Here is a 17275-nt window from a genome sequence, read left to right as displayed (position 1 = left end):
AAAATTTCGGTGTTTTTTAAAAATAATCCTGGATAGACAACCATAGAGAACAAGACATTATCATGGAATTTACATTTATATGGATATGTTAGAAAAAATGTTTTATACACAGAAGATATGTTAGACAAGAAATCTTCTTAAATTATTTGTTTTAGTTTGAAATACAGACTATTTCATCCAGAAAAACTGGCTTTTTATGTGCACTGTTGTTGGTAAATAAAGACCATTTTCCATGTACCTCAAAATAGATGTGGGATTTCATTAAAAATGGAAAACAAGGGTTTATTTTAACTTTCTGCCTGATTGGCCCAAGAACTTCTGCCTGTTCTGCCTCAACATTCTAGAGGTGCGTGTGGGACTGCACCTGTGTTTTGGCAAACCTATTGAGTTTGATTATCATCTTGAATTATGGGATAAAAGTGCATCGATTTAACCAATGGCTTGAAATCAAGTGAAGATTTGCTTGTGGTTGGTCTATGTGAAAAACAAATCACTCTTTTGTACATAAACACAGTAAGTCATTACTCCTCCCCTTCAAAAGAAAAAAAAAAAGTCCACCATGACACTGGTATCAGAGCTAGAATTCTGTGAATGCTACAGTCGACAGAAAGCTCTTTTGGCATGTTATTGTTCTATTTATATGACTAATGCTACCTATCATACATATGGGAGCATCTGACAAATTTGAAATAGTTGTGGGATAGACAGTAGCCATTTGAGTTAGCCTGTGACATGCCTTTTTGGGAACACATGTGATGCCACAGGAAGGTGGGTCTATCGTTTTAAGCTGGTAGCTAGGGAGACTTTAGAGCCAGCAAAATAATGCTTTAACTGCAGAGGGAGTAAAAAAAGAAGGGATCACAGAAACTTATCTAAGAATTTTATTTATAATCTTTGTGCACACATGGCTGATGCTGATAATGCTACCAGTGACATAAATAAACTCAAGCAAAAGACGTAAGCAAGTGGATACATGTAAAGGCTTCTTTGGGCAGTGCCGCAAATTTGGACATCAACCAAGAGAATTATTTTGTCCCTTGCGATTTCGATGAAGAGCACAAAGGGGATAATTAGACCAGGACGCTTCGCATCGCTCTTTCCATCTTGCGCACATGCATGCCCACCAAATGTGAAATGTTCGCCTTTTCCCCTCAAATGTGATGGTTGTTGAACTTATTTTTAGTGTCATTTGATAAGCCTCCCTGCTCGCAGAGAGACATCCCACTGACCCAGCCACTGGTCATTGTCTATACCAGTTCACATCAAAGCAGGCGCGCTTTGTCAGGTTTCGACTCGAATATCCATTTTGCATCTGAAGTACAGTATCGAAAGTGACTGGATCATTTGAGCCTTTTTCTTCAGCTGCTGCCTCCTTCCTCCCCCACAGTGTTTCCGCTCACGCTAACATAATTTGGCATTGGCGACGTGACACGACGCTGGTTTTTCTAAAAAATTACAATACATACATTGTCAATGTTTTGTGATGGCCAGCGCTCCTGTAAATTTAATTTGTAAATTGATGAAAGGAGGTCTTTTTCCACTGCTGAATCGTAGCCAATGCACAGAGCCCCCTCGAAAACCGAGTAATGCGCATACAGTAATAGGTCATTCAATGTCAAAAGGCATAAAAAAGATGAGCAAAATCTTCACAGGCTGCTGCTTGCTGTTGCTTTTAATTATATTAATTAAACTTTGAAATTCTCATGCAAAGAGAGTTGCTGGCTTGTGACGCTGAAGAGCCCTTGGAGATTTGGGGGGGGAGGGGGAACCCCCTGAGATACCAGCATTGTGGCCACAAATTTTTTTTAATTTAAAAAAATATATATACATAAGCCTAGAACTGCTAGGCATGTTTATAGATGATGATGTTTTATGCGCTACTGAACTCTGAATGTAGGAAAGGGGAAAAACCACCAGCCTAAGTGTCAAGGTCTTGACGCATCAGTCCCTCAAACTCTGCTCAAGATCTCTGGTTACAGGCTGTCTTCCTGTAGAATAACGCTCTATTAATTTTCTTCCTGTCCTGGGTGCATAATGAAAGAAAGGTGTCTTCAAAAACTAAAGGGCAAAGTCTTGCTGGCTACCAATACCTTGAGGCACCCTGTCTACATTTTGTCATGCGTGTGCACTTTTCAGTGCTAGAATGACAAGATTTCCAGTCAGAAGGTTCCCGTAAGGCACAATGCGATGGGGGACTCAGAAGGATTTTGTGATCTGACATAGCTGTAAGGCACTGAACTTTTGCATTTGCTTAGCCTAGTGGGAATTTTTACCCTCCGCCTCTGGCTAATAGTCCCTATTTAAATAACAAGTGCCATCTTTGCATCTGAGAGACTTTGCATCTCTACTAAAAGCACACTGCGTCCTGAGAATTTGCAGTCCTTTTAAAATCAAAACAAAGCAAAATGATCTTTGGTCGGTTTTTTTTCCTCCGCCCGCACATGCGTACTGGATTTTCTATCAAAGCCTAAGCATGCAGGTCAACGCTTCTCTTTTTGTCACTGTTGCAAATCATGGAGTACGGTTGTAATGTAGTAGAACACAAGAGCTTGGTGCAATAACACTGGCTTGGGGAAGAGTGGAACGGAAAACTCTTCGGAGCTATGAGGCTCAAGCGGATTGAAGAAATTCGGGAACGTGCTCAGTTGTCTTTGGTTGCTTAAAGAATGGCAGCGTGGAAGTTTTTCATCCTTGTATCCTCTTAGCCTCCTTTACTGAGTCTGAACGCGGCTAAAGTTAACACATCGGCCCTGAAGGAAAAAACAAAGAGACAATAATTTTAATTGGTGAGTGAAGTCATAAATACAAAGTAAGGATCCTTGAATACCAGTGCTAACGTGTCACATACGAACAATTACTTAAATGTGTATGCTTTTGGAAATAACATGCATAAACAAATATGTTAAAACTTAAGATGGAAATCATCCAGAGCACGCCATCACATTTGGTGTACAGATTTATTATATACTTTCCTTATTAAGAGCAATGAGAAGATAAGTGCCATGTTTTGGATCCTCCAGAGGTCATTGTTAAGGAAGATTTAACAAGTCTTCAAGTTCTGAATAATTGCTAGACACAAAAACAAACTCAACTTTGTTGTTCTGTTTTAAACACAATAAAATTAGATGATGTTCAAAGTTGGAGATTTTCCCTGTAACCGATAACATATTTCCCATTAAACTTGCTCCAAATAAACATGACTGCCAGTAAAGCATTGATGTTGTGTGGCTGATGCAGGTCCGGTAATTTTATTAAAAATAACCAGAGCCGCACATCTACACACAGGCTTTTGTACCAAACTGAAACTGTTCCCCATACTGTCCGGTTTATCTGGATCTGAGAATATCATACTTAGACACAATGGCCAAAATCATTCTTGGTGTAGCTCTACTGACTTTAGGGGGGGGTTAAATTAGGGATGAATTTGGTCCAAAAGTCATTCATCCTGTTGGGAGGTGAGCACTGAGAAGAGACTAGTTATTTCCACAAGCTTGAAATAGAAAACAATTTTTACGTAAGGCCCTGGCGAGAGAGCGTATTGATGGTCACTCGTCAGCTGTGTTGTACTCTTCCCAGAAGGAGCTCCCTTTAAAGATGTCTCACTTGCAAAGAAGCAACACCTTCCTTTTCCAGGATGGAAAAGTGAAAGTTATACTGAAGCTTAGTTCAGAATTCTGTTATGGACAGTCCTAGTATTCTCCCAAAATGGATACAGTGTCATTAACATCTGCTAGTTAGGGTATGCCCATATTACAGCCTATTTCGGCATAACGTATATGTCATTCAGGGGGGTGAATAAACCACCACCCGAGTGAGGTAAGTTACGCCAATGTAAGCGCTCGTGCGCACAGCGCTATGTCAGCCGTCAACATAGCTTCTGCTGTTCCCGTTGGAATAGAGCGTCTTCACCAGATGTGCTGCAGGGGCGTAGCTGCGATGGTATAGCTGCAGCACTGTATGTGTAGACATAGCCTAAGTCACAGCATTGGTTGAATATTTCATCTCAAGGTCCTCCACTAGTGAAAAGATCTCACCCCCCCCCCCCCCGATACTATTGGGTGCGGCTGTGCAATATAAAATCATGGTCTGGTTCCTCAATCATAGAAGATTAGGGTTGGAAGAGACCTCAAGAGGTCATCTAGTCCAACCCCCTGATAAAAGCAGGACCAACCCCAACTAAATCATCCCAGCCAGGGCTTTGTCAAGCCTGACCTTAAAAACCTCTAAGGAAGGAGATTCCACCACCTCCCTAGGTAACCCATTCCAGTGCTTCGCCACCCTCCTAGTGAAAAAGTTTTTCCTAATATCCAACTTAAACCTCCCCCACTGCAACTTGAGACCATTGCTTCTTGTTCTGTCATCTGCCACCACTGAGAACAGTCTAGATACATCCTCTTTAGAACCTCCTTTCAGATAGTTGAAAGCAGCTATCAAATCCCCCCTCATTCTTCTCTTCTGCAGACTAAATAATCCCAATTCCCTCAGCCTCTCCTCATAAGTCATGTGCTCCAGCCCCCTAATCATTTTTGTTGCCCTAATCAGAAGTCAACGCAGTATGTGGCTTTCCAGCAGGCACCAGTACTTATGTGTTTGCCATAGAGCGTCTCCTTTGCCATAAAGCACCCAGATTGGATACCCATTTTCATTTTAGAGTGCTGAACAAACTCCCCCCCATCTCTCTTACAGATTAACTACAACTTTATTTTTATAATGATCTTGTATAAAAGGATATTTGCACACTCAGAGGGAGATTTTCAAAAGTGTCAAAGTAATTAGGAGCACAAGTTTCACTGAGTTTCATTGACTTGTGCTCCTAAATCCCTTAGGCCTTTCAAAAACTATTTTAGTTAATAGATGCTTTTAAGCTTTTTGGGGGGAGGGGGGGGGGAAGAAATCAGGGACCTTGTCTTCTTAACTGTCTTTATCACTCAGCACATTTTAGAGCTCTCTAAATTCCTACAATGCATCATTTATTATTAGGAATTGTATTTGAATTAATTTAAAACAGACATTTAAAAGTAAATCATAGGTAAAATGAGCTAGTTTTTGAGTAAACAGATATACCAGTGTTTCCCCCCCCCCTTTTTTTTTTAAATGATTTGTTGGCACTATTACGGTTTCATTTTATTTTATTTTTTTTAACAGTATGCACTGGGTCCTCAGGAAAATCAGGCCAAAGCTCCATGTTTAATTCATTTATTTAATAACTTTTTTGATTAAAATACTTCTAACAATAAGGGTACCTGGGTACTACGTACAGTAACTTACCGCTAGTATTATTTGGCACCATTCAAGCAAGCATAAACAGATGTCAGACTTTGAGTGGTATGTGAGGAGGCAGTGTTCTCCAGATCAACTGGAAGAATAAATATACAGTGCAGCATAGACCAAGGGAATCTTTTTTTCATAATGCTTTTCTAATGAGTCTATGTCCTATTTTTCTTGTGATAAATATAACAAAGTGAATGCAAGGTTGGATTAACTGCGGTGTTTCCTTGCTGCTACAATGTTGATTATAAATGCAGAGAAGATGGAGAGAAGATAAAGTGTGCGAGCGTTAAAATATTCCATTGAAGGTAGCAGATAAAAGGCACCAGACATTTTCACATCTTGTGCCACAATTTAAAAAAAATTAAATATAACAAAATGAGTGCTGTAGTAAAAGGGCAAAGCATTTCTTGAGCATAAAGCTCAAAAGCTCTATGCAAATTCCCATAATAAAGCTACCCCTAAAGAAACAATAAAAGCAAGGAAATTCACACCCAAAGCGCAATATGGTATGTGAAAAATAGACACCATAAAACATTAGCAGAAATTAATTCTTAGGCAAGCCCCAGTGTACCTTAGGTGAAGAGAAGCATGTTGGAATTTACCCTTCACCTCAAAATTCTTCCTTTTGATTGTTTTGTGTCACAGCCTTATAGTTCTTTAGATATATTTACTGGTGCATGAATTTATATGAATTTTGGATAAATACTTAGATTATTTTCCCTTCAGCGTGCAGATTTGAATGTAGTCAGGGAGGGACAATTCTTGGTCAGTCTTTAAAATGTGTTTTAGTGCACCAACATTTTACTTAAGGACTAAAATGACTATCAGTAAAATATGCTACTCTAGGTCTTCTTGCACAGAGTCAATGAGACCTTGTGAACACTAAAAAAAAAAAAAAAAACCCTGGCATTCATGAGCTTTAACACTTCTAAATGCAAAATAACTCCTTAGTTCTAGGGACAGACACACTATCTAGCTATATAAGAGACTTCAAAATGCGGACCACGTTCAGCAAATCTGGTAAACTACATCCTCCTGCACCAGCCAAAATCATAGGATACTATGAGGAGTAATTTTGGCAGAGGGCAACTTGTGTTTCCATCTCTGTTCTCACTGGTATCCCAGCAGAAAAGTGGCTGCTGAGACTTCTGATCCCCCACCCCACCCATCCCCAGGTAAGTGGAGTTGTGGCAGCTTTGCAACCTGATCTACTGTTGGCCACCCACTGCCACTTTTTATATCCTTCTAGAGGTGTGCTTGGTTTCTTATTTGATTAAAAAATACTTCAGATTATTATGAAAGCAAAACAGTGTTGAAACAGAGCTAATTTTGTAATTAAAAAAAACCATGGCAATGTCTTAAATTCTTACTGTGGGCTAGACAGCAAGAACAAAATAATAACTGGTGTGATTTGGTCAAATAATTTTATATGGACAAATTTCTTGTAAATAGGTGTTTATAATGGGAACAATGTTCCAACTACAAACACAGCAATTACAACGTTCACTAACGCAGTACAAAGGATACTGCCATAACAATGGCTATGATAAACTTTTTTCTCCTAGAACACTACAAACATTTTATTTTATCATTATAATTAAGGTCACATTACTTTTAATTGGGGTTTATTTTCATGACCTTTTAAGGGAAAACACTGGTTTCATCAAAGCTTTTTTAATTTTACTGAAATTAAGAAAAAAAATTAAACATTTGTTTGGTTTTTAACAACACAATCTATGCAAACTTCTTGCCAACTGCCTTTAAAAAATAGCTAAAATATTGTTTGAAAAGCCCATTGCTAAGATTTATATAAAAAAAATATTACTTTTTAATTTATCTCAGACTTCCAGGATTAGAAACCAGGGAATTTTGGATGCATATGGTTCAACCAGAACATTTCCCCCACAGTTATTTTCAAATATTTTCTAACAAAATCTATCAAAGGAAATAAGATGGGCTTAAGTAACTATTTGTTTACAGTGTCACAGACTTACAGTGAAAGAATGTCTGTAGAGAGAGAAAGTGTCCTAAGAAGACAGAGAGTCACATATTCCCCTCTGTCACATAGTGCAGAAGGAAGCAGTATGTAACAACTAGAATGAGATCAGACTTGAAATCCCTGCGTTGTTTCTGGCCCACAGGAACTTTGCAGACTGCAGGAAAGGACATGGGGACTAGATGCAGGAAAGGGCTTCCAAGCTCTTCTTAAGAGTACTGAGATCCCCCTTAGCTCCTCAGACTCAAGTCTCCACCTTGAAGCATCTTGGAGGCTACGGAGTACTGAATGCAACTCCCTCCAGAGCCAACCAACCCAGCTCCTGAGTTAGCCAAAAGTGCTACCTTTAGAAAGTGCTCAAGTACTCCCCTTCTTATGGGGCTGAGAACTCTGGCCAATATTTTCTCATGAGGGTATTGAAAGTTATGGATTTTAGTGCCTAACTTTTGAAAAGTTTAGTCTCTGCCTACACAGCCAAGCTATCCCTGGAGTTAACGCACGAGCTGATTCTCAGTCTTTATCTATGAACCCACATCTGGTAGTATCTTAGACTATCACTATGCCACCATGCTAGCGGGTGTATTTTATGTATCGTCAGGTACTTGCACCTGGAGTTGTAACTTCCATTATTTATTTGCCTGCATGTTTATTCTTCTTTTCATATCGAAAAAGTGGCGGATGACAGATCTCAAATGCAAAAAAATATATAATAAGCAATCTTTGGAGAACAGTCTGATGCTCACATAAGAGCTGAAATCAGGATGTTGAAAACACAGTGAAAGTGCTAATTACTTTGAAGGTCAGGAATGTTGTACTGCCATTAATGTAACTACAAGTACTCCATGCCAACATTGTACAGAACAAGTTTCATGTTTAGGTAATAGAATGTGACAAGGAGTGCATCTTTATAATGCCCACACACTAAGGGCACATTAAAAGGTACTATATGAAGCCAATGTAAATGGCATGTTGTAATTAAACAGTTTAACATGTAGTGTTATACTGTACATACGTTATAGATTACTGCTATTTGTCGATAAAATAGGAATGCTAGCAAAGCTTTTTCTTGATCTTGTTTGCAAGTTTAATACATTTACATAATTGTTTCCACTGAATGCTGCCTTATATCTAATACAGAGGAGGAGGAGAGAGAAGCAAATTCTTAAAAGTAACTGCAATATGCAGATTATCATGACTTTCCCCGCTATTTAGATATGTTAAAATTGCCACAGAAATGCCCCAAACATCTGTGGAATAGTCTTAGCTTCCAAAGATGTTTAAAAAATTGATACTAATCCTGGGCTGCAATCCTGCAGTTTGCTGCACCCACACAGAGCTCTTCTGACATCAGTGGTGTCCTGTGCACAGTGAATAGCAGGGATTGGGGCTATATTTTATTCCTCTCCTTTACACGTCAGCCCTCCTCATGAGACAGGGAAGATGGACAATGGCATTGTCCCCTGATAAGAAGAATGCAGAACTATCAGTTGAGGGATTAGGCCACCAAGGGTCACCTGATCGGTGTGCCTGCAATCAAGGCCACACCCGAAAGGCTAGTTTTCTGAAAACAATTTTCCCTTCTTTCTTTTTTCCACTTGGCTAGCAAACAACTTCTCCCCCTTTATTCTGCTACCAGGATATCCAGGCCCACAGCTAGCACTTTGTTATGTTAACAGGTACCACAATAATCTTCTATTACTTTTTTCCTATTTAGGCAAGTTGAAATTACTACTTAAATGGCTGAAATGTATTTTTTATTTTTACAGGAAAATATAAGCCATTTTGACTTTATAATTTTAAATCACAAAAGGAAAACATACAAAAAAAGAGGCTCAATCATTTAGATAATTCTTATAGTTGCAAGGGAAGCAAGGAGTTAAAAGGAAATGACCTAAGAGTAAATAGATCACTCATGTAAACACACTCAATTAAAAGCTAGATTTTGAATGCATGTATTACCGTGTGCTTTTTTTAAGGATGATGGAATCCTTCAAACCCATACTCAAGCAAGCACTTTAACTTGCAGGTTTGCAGTACTCAGTGTATAGTTTACAAATCTTGCCCTGCCTTCACCAGCATGGAGATTCCGCTGGGAGTGGGACTAGTTCTGTTCTACTGTACTAGGATTGGTGGGATTTGGGGAGCATGGCAAGGTGCCCGGTTCTGTAGTGGCTTCCTCAGAAGCTGAGCAAGGAGCTTTGGGGTGGATGAAGGGATCTGCCCTATTATTTATTATGGCCTTGTATCCTTCAGTTTTAGTTGTCCTTCACCCTTCTGAGGTTCTAGAGCCAGGCAGACTGTAGTAACTTCCAGGATGTAGTAGCCAGATTTAAAAAGGGGTCTTATTAATGAGTTAGGGTAACCCATCAGCTAGAAAAATGTCATTGCTACCATATGATAGGTACATATATCATGCAATATTTAAACGTTATCAGGTATCCAATCTGAAAAAAAATCATAAAAAAAGAAACATAACTCGAAGAAACACCAAAAATGGCAGAAAGCTTCTAAATACAATTGCTAATGCCACTATGTACTCAGAATAGTATTGTTTTGGGACGTTTGGGAAATATTTAGCCCCAGGTGATATATTTTATGCATTTTCCCATACTTTTTTGCCTTCAGTTAAAGCAAAGTTCTGTAGTAACATGACTGTATGAGTGTGTTTGTACCATGTAACACATCAAAATATTTGCCATTTGTAGAATGGACTGACTTGAGAAATGTTTTTCTGTCTATTTTATATTTTATGAATATTGGCTACTGTTCAATGATCCCTGCACCGGCAACTGATGTTTAATATATTGTACAACCTACGGCACGCCTGCCAAAGGCGGCACGCGAGCTGATTTTCAGTGGCACTCACACTGCCCGGGTCCTGGCCACCGGTCTGGGGGGCTCTGCATTTTAATTTAATTTTAAATGAAGCTTCTTAAACATTTTAAAAACCTTATTTACTTTACATACAACAATAGTTTAGTGATATATTATAGACTTATAGAAAGAGACCTTCTAAAAACATTAAAATGTATTACTGGCACGCGAAACCTTAAATTAGAATGAATAAATGAAGACGCGGCACCCCACTTCTGAAAGATTGCCGACCCCTGGTGTACACCATGATGAAATGTTTTCAGGATACATTCCACTCTCTGGGCCAATACTGGACCTATGTCGTGCATGATGAAATAATTTACTGAAAAGCCCAGTTGATTCAATACAAATTTGACAATGACCACCCTGAGCTGGGAGGCATGCATTGTGTAATGAATTTCATGGATATATAGGCAGCGTGATGCAGGAAAATGGGTTTGAAGACATCCTTGTAGAAGGCAATATCTATGGCATTTCATTCATCAGCCATGCTCTAAAAGGGAAAGCATATAAGCATGGCATTAGAACCCACAAGCTTAGGAATGAGGCAATGACTCGCTTGAAATAGATGGCACTAGGCGATTCCATAAACAATGATGTGCTCCCAAAAGATGAGTAGAGATGCAGCTTGCAGAAAGCTTGAACATACACTGAAGTATTTGAAGATGTGCACACAGAGAAAACAGAGTGGAAGCACAGAATGCTCGGGCAGACTTCATGACAGCACCCAATCACTCCACCAGCCCATGGACACTTGTGTTACCTAAGAAAAGAATTGTTCAGATACATTTCTGTTCTGGGAAAACTACGTAATGGATTTCTTCCACCCAACTACTGATGGATTATGTAGCAGTAAAGAGGGACAATTACAAGTCCATGGAGCTTGAGATATTTTGCAGAGATGATTCCATTTGACTTCCCGTGTGGCCACGTGAATTATGCTAGATGGGGTTGTATAAACATAGCAAAAGCCAGACTTCCAGAGGAGCAGAAGCCAGATATCTATTATGCCCTCATTGATAGGGAGCAGTGTACTGGACTGCCAGACCCTTCCGTGGTGTATGGTCTGACATGACCATCAAGCAGTCTTTCAACAAGGACTGTGGGAAGCACCATCATCTTTGCATAAAAGATAAAGCTCTGACCAAGTATCTGCCTGCACATTTTAAGGCAGCTGTAACAGCTAACAAAACAAATGTGTGGAATGCAGCATTCAGCAACAGATCTCCACAAAGAAGCTACCACAAAGTATATGGCAGCAGATGAAAGTGCTGTCCAAGATATTATAAAAGTTGAGATGTAAAGTATGACGAATCCTTTTAGCATTGAACCTGGAACAAGCTCAGACAACAAACAGTCACTTGTGAACAATGTAATGTCTACTGTGGACCCACCTGAAGCTGCAGGAAGTTTGTGCATTATGAGAGAGAATGGCACACAAGAAGCAAAGCAGTTTGTAAGCAGTAGACTGCAAAGGAGTGAGGTAGACCTCTTTGATCCCCCCAAAAGAACAATCTCAAATCATTTGGAAATCTCAACAGAACAATCAAACAAAAGATGCACACAGCACAAGCAATAACTATTGATCATCACATATTCAGCAGGCAGACAAGTATTGGCTAGTCCAGAGATGCTGATATCCAGGGTTTGATGAAGTATAAACTGGCACCTGTCCCACTTCAGCTTGGATGGATCTCTAAGAAAGACCCAAAAGAGCAACACACTGTCTTGGCTGAAGAAAAATCTGTCAATAGTTGAGCTATCAGCATCTGAGGAGCCAACATTAGCTATTATTGACCTCATGGTGCTTCTGCAGATGGTGTGCACTGATACTGCCAAGTACAAAACTTTTGGGGAGCTGCTTGATCAGCTGCTGAACATTTATCCTTGGACTATCCTGGATTACGCCCACACCTCAAATACTGCATGTGATTCTGGTTGCTCCATATTAGAAAGATACATTAGAAATGGAAAAGATACAGAGAAAGGTAACAAAAATGACTAGGGGTATGGAACAACTTCCATATGAGGAAAGATTAAAAAGACTGGGATTGTTCGGCTCACAAAAGAGATAACTAAGGCGGGGTATGACAGAGGTCTGTAAAATCAAGAATTGTGTGGAAAAAGTGACTCGAGAAGTGTTATGAACCCCATCAGATAACACAAGAACCAGGAGTCACCCAATGAAATGAATAGGCAGCAGGTTTAAAACAAGCTTAAGGAAGTATTTCTTCACACAACACACGATCAACCTGTGGAACTCATTACCAGGGGGCGTCGTGAAGGCCAGAAGTATAACTGGGTTAACATAAAGAATTGGATAAATTCATGGAGGATATGTCCATCAATAGCTATTAGCCAAGGTGGTCATGGATGCAATTCATTCTCTGAGTGTCCCTTAAACCTCTGACTGCCAGAAGCTGGGACGTGAAGACAGGGGATTGATCACTTGAAATTGCCCTATTCTGTTCATTCCCTCTGTAGCATCTGGCACTGGCCACTTTCAGAAGACAGGATACTGGGCTGAATGGACCATTGGTCTGACCCAGCATGGCCATTTTAATGTTCTTAGGACTAAAATGTCAATACACTGCTGTTAATGGTGACAATTATATAATGAAGAATCAATCAAGTATAGTGAGAGGGCCTGCAGAGGGAATGTCCAAATGCAAGAAGTTTGGTGTGCTCCAATGCATGCAACTGTGACAGTGATGACTGTAGCAACAGAGTATTGAACACGTCAGATACAGATTCTGAGGGGGGAGCAGTAGAAATGTTTCAACCATCTGCAAATTACTGTGACTATTTTTGTGACTAATATAGCTCATAAGGGTGCTGCATTAGACATTCAGCAGCTCATATTTATAGGTAGAAGTTACATAAGAGCACATGGTTATACTTATGTCTTTGGCCAACCAGATAGTGCATATATATATATTAGCCCCAGATTTGTAAGCAGTATATATATATATTGCTTACAAATCTTACACACATATATATATATATATATATATATATAAAAACCTGGGGCTAAATATTTCCTAAACTTTCCAGTACAGTACTATTTTGAGTACACAGTTGCATTATGGATTTAGGCTGTTCTCAGTGGTGCCAGATGACAGAACAAGGAGCAATGGTGTCAAGTTGCAGTGTGGGAGGTTTAGGTTAGATATTAGGAAAAACTATTTCACTAGGAGAGTGGTGAAGCACTGGAATGGGTTACCTGGGGAGGTGGTGGAATCTCCTTCCTTAGAGGTTTTTAAGATCAGGTTTGACAAAGCCCTGCCTGGGATGATTTAGTTGGGGATTGGTCCTGCTTTGAGCAGGGGGGTGGACTAGATCTCCTGAGGTCCTTTCCACCCCTGATATTCTATGATTCTAAGATTATCAATTGCATTTAGAAGTTTTCTACCAATTTTGGTCAAAATTAAACTATGTTTCTACGAGTTATGGCCCTTTTTGTGATTTTATGATTTTTTTTTTGGACTGGGTGCCTGACAATGTTTAAACATTACATGATATAGAAAAACTACACCACTTCCAGCATCTCCATCCACTCTAGTGGTGACTACCAGAGATCTGTCTAACATGTGGTAGCAATGAATTTTTTCTAGCTGAGGGGTTGCCCCTCAGTGCCCAAAATGGGCCAGGGCCAGTAGATTAAAGACAAAGTTGTCTTTGGAGGAAGGTTCCTCCCATGTTCTCATGTGCAGATCCCAGCTCTCAGCTAGATATTTAGGTAGGGCACTGGGGATTGGATTGACTATTTGCACAGCACCTTTCATCAGAGGTCACAAAACACCCTATAAATATTAACTATCAAAACAGCCCTGTGCTGCCAATATTAAATATTAATAAATCATAAAAAGAACAATGTCCTATAGATGGGCAAACTGAAGCATACAGAAGGTAAGAATCTGATTTTCAGAGATGCTGAGCACCTGTAACTCCAAATGGAGTCAAATGGGGAGTTGCAGGTGCTCACCAGCTCTGAAATTCAGGTCTTAAATTATTTACCCAATGTCACACAGCGAGTGTGAGCTGGTTCTGTGAAAAGAACCCAGGAGTCTTGGTTGCAGTTCCCAGCTCCTGCTCTAAATCAGCAGACACGCTCCCTCATGTAACAGGGTGGTGATATTTATTAGATAATTAAAATAAGACATCAGAATATTAAATTATTGTTCTGACCAATTTGAACTTTGGTTAAAGTGTATCAAACGTAAGTTATTTTTGGCATCCAGTATTAAAACCTGCTTCCACGATGAACCTAATAACATAGATGAATTATCATCACAGCCATGTTACCACTGCCAGCCCATGTGGTGGCTTAATGTTTCACTCATGTCCCCGTACTCAATTAAACAATCAATACAACCAATTTGAATTCAGATGTATCATGCCTTGTAAATCATTGGGTCATAAACCTTAACAATACCAACATGTAGTCAGTATAAAACTGAACTAAATGAGTGTCTTAGGGCTACAGTAATTAAAAAGTGAGTTATGCAAGCACTCCATGATTTTCCAACAGGAGATGGGGGTCGCTTGGATGCACTGGGTTCGACGGTTTAAAAAAAGAACGAGAACTGTTTTGTGGGTGAATTGTAATTCCTGTAGGAACTGCAGGAACAGAATATGCTGAACATTTAAAAAAAAAAGGGGGGGGGGGAGGAAAGAGAGAGAGATCCAGGAACAGTTTCATGCAGACAGCAGTAAGGTAATGATCATTTTATGTCAATTCGAGATCATTCGCTATATTTGAATATCTTACAATAATGTTTCTTCTTAGCTGACTGGGCAATAAGGGTACATGTCCTTGGCACACATTGCTTTCAAAGGTAATGGACGAACGTGTCAAAGTGCACAATAGGGCATGAGGTACCAATTCAAAAAAGGTAAAAGAATGTCTATTGTTGAAATGGCCATGTTCCTTTTCCTGCGTGACCTACAGAACAGCTGCTACACTGGAACAATGCGATCAGTATACTGGGGAGGAATGCCTTGTGGAGCGCTCTGTTTTAGAAGCCTGGAACTCAACTAATCTGTTGACTCTAACGACAAAGGGATCAAAATCGCTTTTGTGTGTGTGTGTGTGTGTGTGTGTGTGTAGTGGACAAATGTTCTTTGATCTCAAAGACTCATAACAATCATATTTAGCATTTATACAAGACTTCTCAGGCCAAATTCACAGTGGAGGAACATGGTGCAACTCCAGTGCCTTCAGTTGAGTTGTGGCCACATACATCACTGGTGCATTAGGCCCTATCTGCCCAAAATGCTGTACATTAACTAACTTTGATATATATTTGCATTTATGCAAAACATTGAAAAGATGTCTATCCATAAACTCTAGGCACTCTTGATTTATGTACATATGTATCATACTAAACAAACGGGGGCGGGGGGGAGAGAAGGACACTAAGAATTTATTGAAACAGAAAGAAATGTCTAACTTTGAGGCACCTGACAATGTTTTTGATTGATCAAACTGAGACGATGGTATGGTTGACAAAACATCTTGTCTGGATGTCTTTGAGAGAGACACAGGGTCAGTGTCTTTGGGGGACTCTGAAATCCTCAGATTTGGGGAATCTCAATCTCATTCAAGTGACAGCACCTTACCCTCTGGACTTTGGGGGAATCCCTTGATTTATCCAGGCCACAAATAGACCAATGTGGATGTCAGCGCATTACCACCGGAGATGTGAGATTGAGGATTCCTGCTATATCCCCCTCCCTCGTGTGATTTCCTTTCCCTATTTTTTCCTCCCTTTCTTATTCTTATTTGTTAGCTTCTGTCTAATCAATTTCAAGCCTGACCATCTTTGGAAGTGAATGAACTCCATGATTTGAGACCATTGCTATAACCAGCATGACAGCTAAGGCAGAGTACTCACCTCTCCCTTAGAAGGAGGGTTAGTGGGAATGGCTTCAGCATGTCAGCCAGATGTCCTTCCAGATCAGGAAACCAGCAGGGTCCGGAGGTTAAAGCACACCTGACCGTAACTGACCAGGCAGTGCCCTGTATCTTGCCTGCTACACACAAATCAAGCAAGCACCAAGGAGACAGATGTTTCCCCTTTCCTATCTTTTCTCATTTCCCCTTGTGCTTGCCTTTGTCATATTTACAATAAACCTCACAATAAAAACTACTAAGCTTAAATCCAAGAGTAGATGGACTTTTTTTCCCCCTCCAAGAAATGCTTTTAGTACCCGCAAGAGACTTTTTCATTTAACACCTTCCCCTATGAAGGACTTTACTGAATGGAAATGAAAGAAAGGAACAGTATCCTGAAATCAATAATTATTTAACTTGTGAATACCAAATATCTTAAGTTTTCTGTGTTGCTTTTCTTTATTGGGTGTTTCATAAATGTTTTAAAAGGTATCTACAATGTGGTTGCACTAGTAAAAACAAGCAAGAATCTCTTTATACAAAACCCTGCACTCACAGCTGGCTGTTTAATGTTGTTACAAGGGTTCCAATAATATTTTTTAGTCTGTTATCCCTTTATAACACTACCATCCTACAAGCGCAGTTGTGCTGACAGCCCCATACTCCTTTTTAGCACCACAGAAAGTTGAATGCAGCAATTACACTCAACTCTGAATAGGGCTTTAAATCATTCTCTTATATTTACATAGCTGGACTCTCCTGCCTAGTCATATTGTCTTAAGAAATACTCCCTACCCACCATCTCTGAATATTTTTTCTTCTCTATGTTTCGCTTCACTTGCAATATTCTCCAGTAATTCAAAAGGAGGGGTGGGGACGTGGGCATAAATCTGGAGAATCATGGAAAATGGGGATGGAATAGATTGTTATCCATCCCTCTTCCAGTGCTGAACTGTATATTCTCAAGCACTTTGTCACACAACTGAACATTGTCCTTTGTGCATCTGATTTTGCTGCTTTAATGCCTTGAGCTACTATCAGTCAGCCTACGAAAATGTTCCCTGTTCATTACTGAATGGTTCAGCATGCAGTTTATACCTTATGTGAACAATTTCATTCTTCAAGCAGCTTCACTTATTGAATTCTTTGTTACTGTTGTTTTCCACAATAGATTTTGTTGGGGGTTTTTAAAATTATTACTATGCCATACAATATGTCAGCTGTTTTCTATCAGCCTG

General features: G+C 39.7%; 1 protein-coding gene across 2 annotated transcripts in view; it reads right to left on the bottom strand.

Moving 5' to 3' along the window:
* Positions 1-865: 865 nt before the first annotated feature.
* ANTXR2 (ANTXR cell adhesion molecule 2) overlaps positions 866-17275 on the bottom strand; it is a 176099-nt gene continuing 159689 nt past the window's right edge. For both annotated transcript variants that reach the window (XM_054029912.1, XM_054029913.1), the window contains one exon: positions 866-2750. In XM_054029912.1, the coding sequence (XP_053885887.1) occupies positions 2712-2750 (39 nt within the window). In that variant the 3' untranslated portion in view covers positions 866-2711. The remainder of the gene's footprint in view (positions 2751-17275) is intronic.

This window comes from Malaclemys terrapin, chromosome 5, assembly GCF_027887155.1.
Source record: "Malaclemys terrapin pileata isolate rMalTer1 chromosome 5, rMalTer1.hap1, whole genome shotgun sequence".
In the NCBI taxonomy this organism is placed as follows: domain Eukaryota; kingdom Metazoa; phylum Chordata; order Testudines; family Emydidae; genus Malaclemys; species Malaclemys terrapin.
This window is presented reverse-complemented; position numbering and strand designations above follow the sequence as displayed.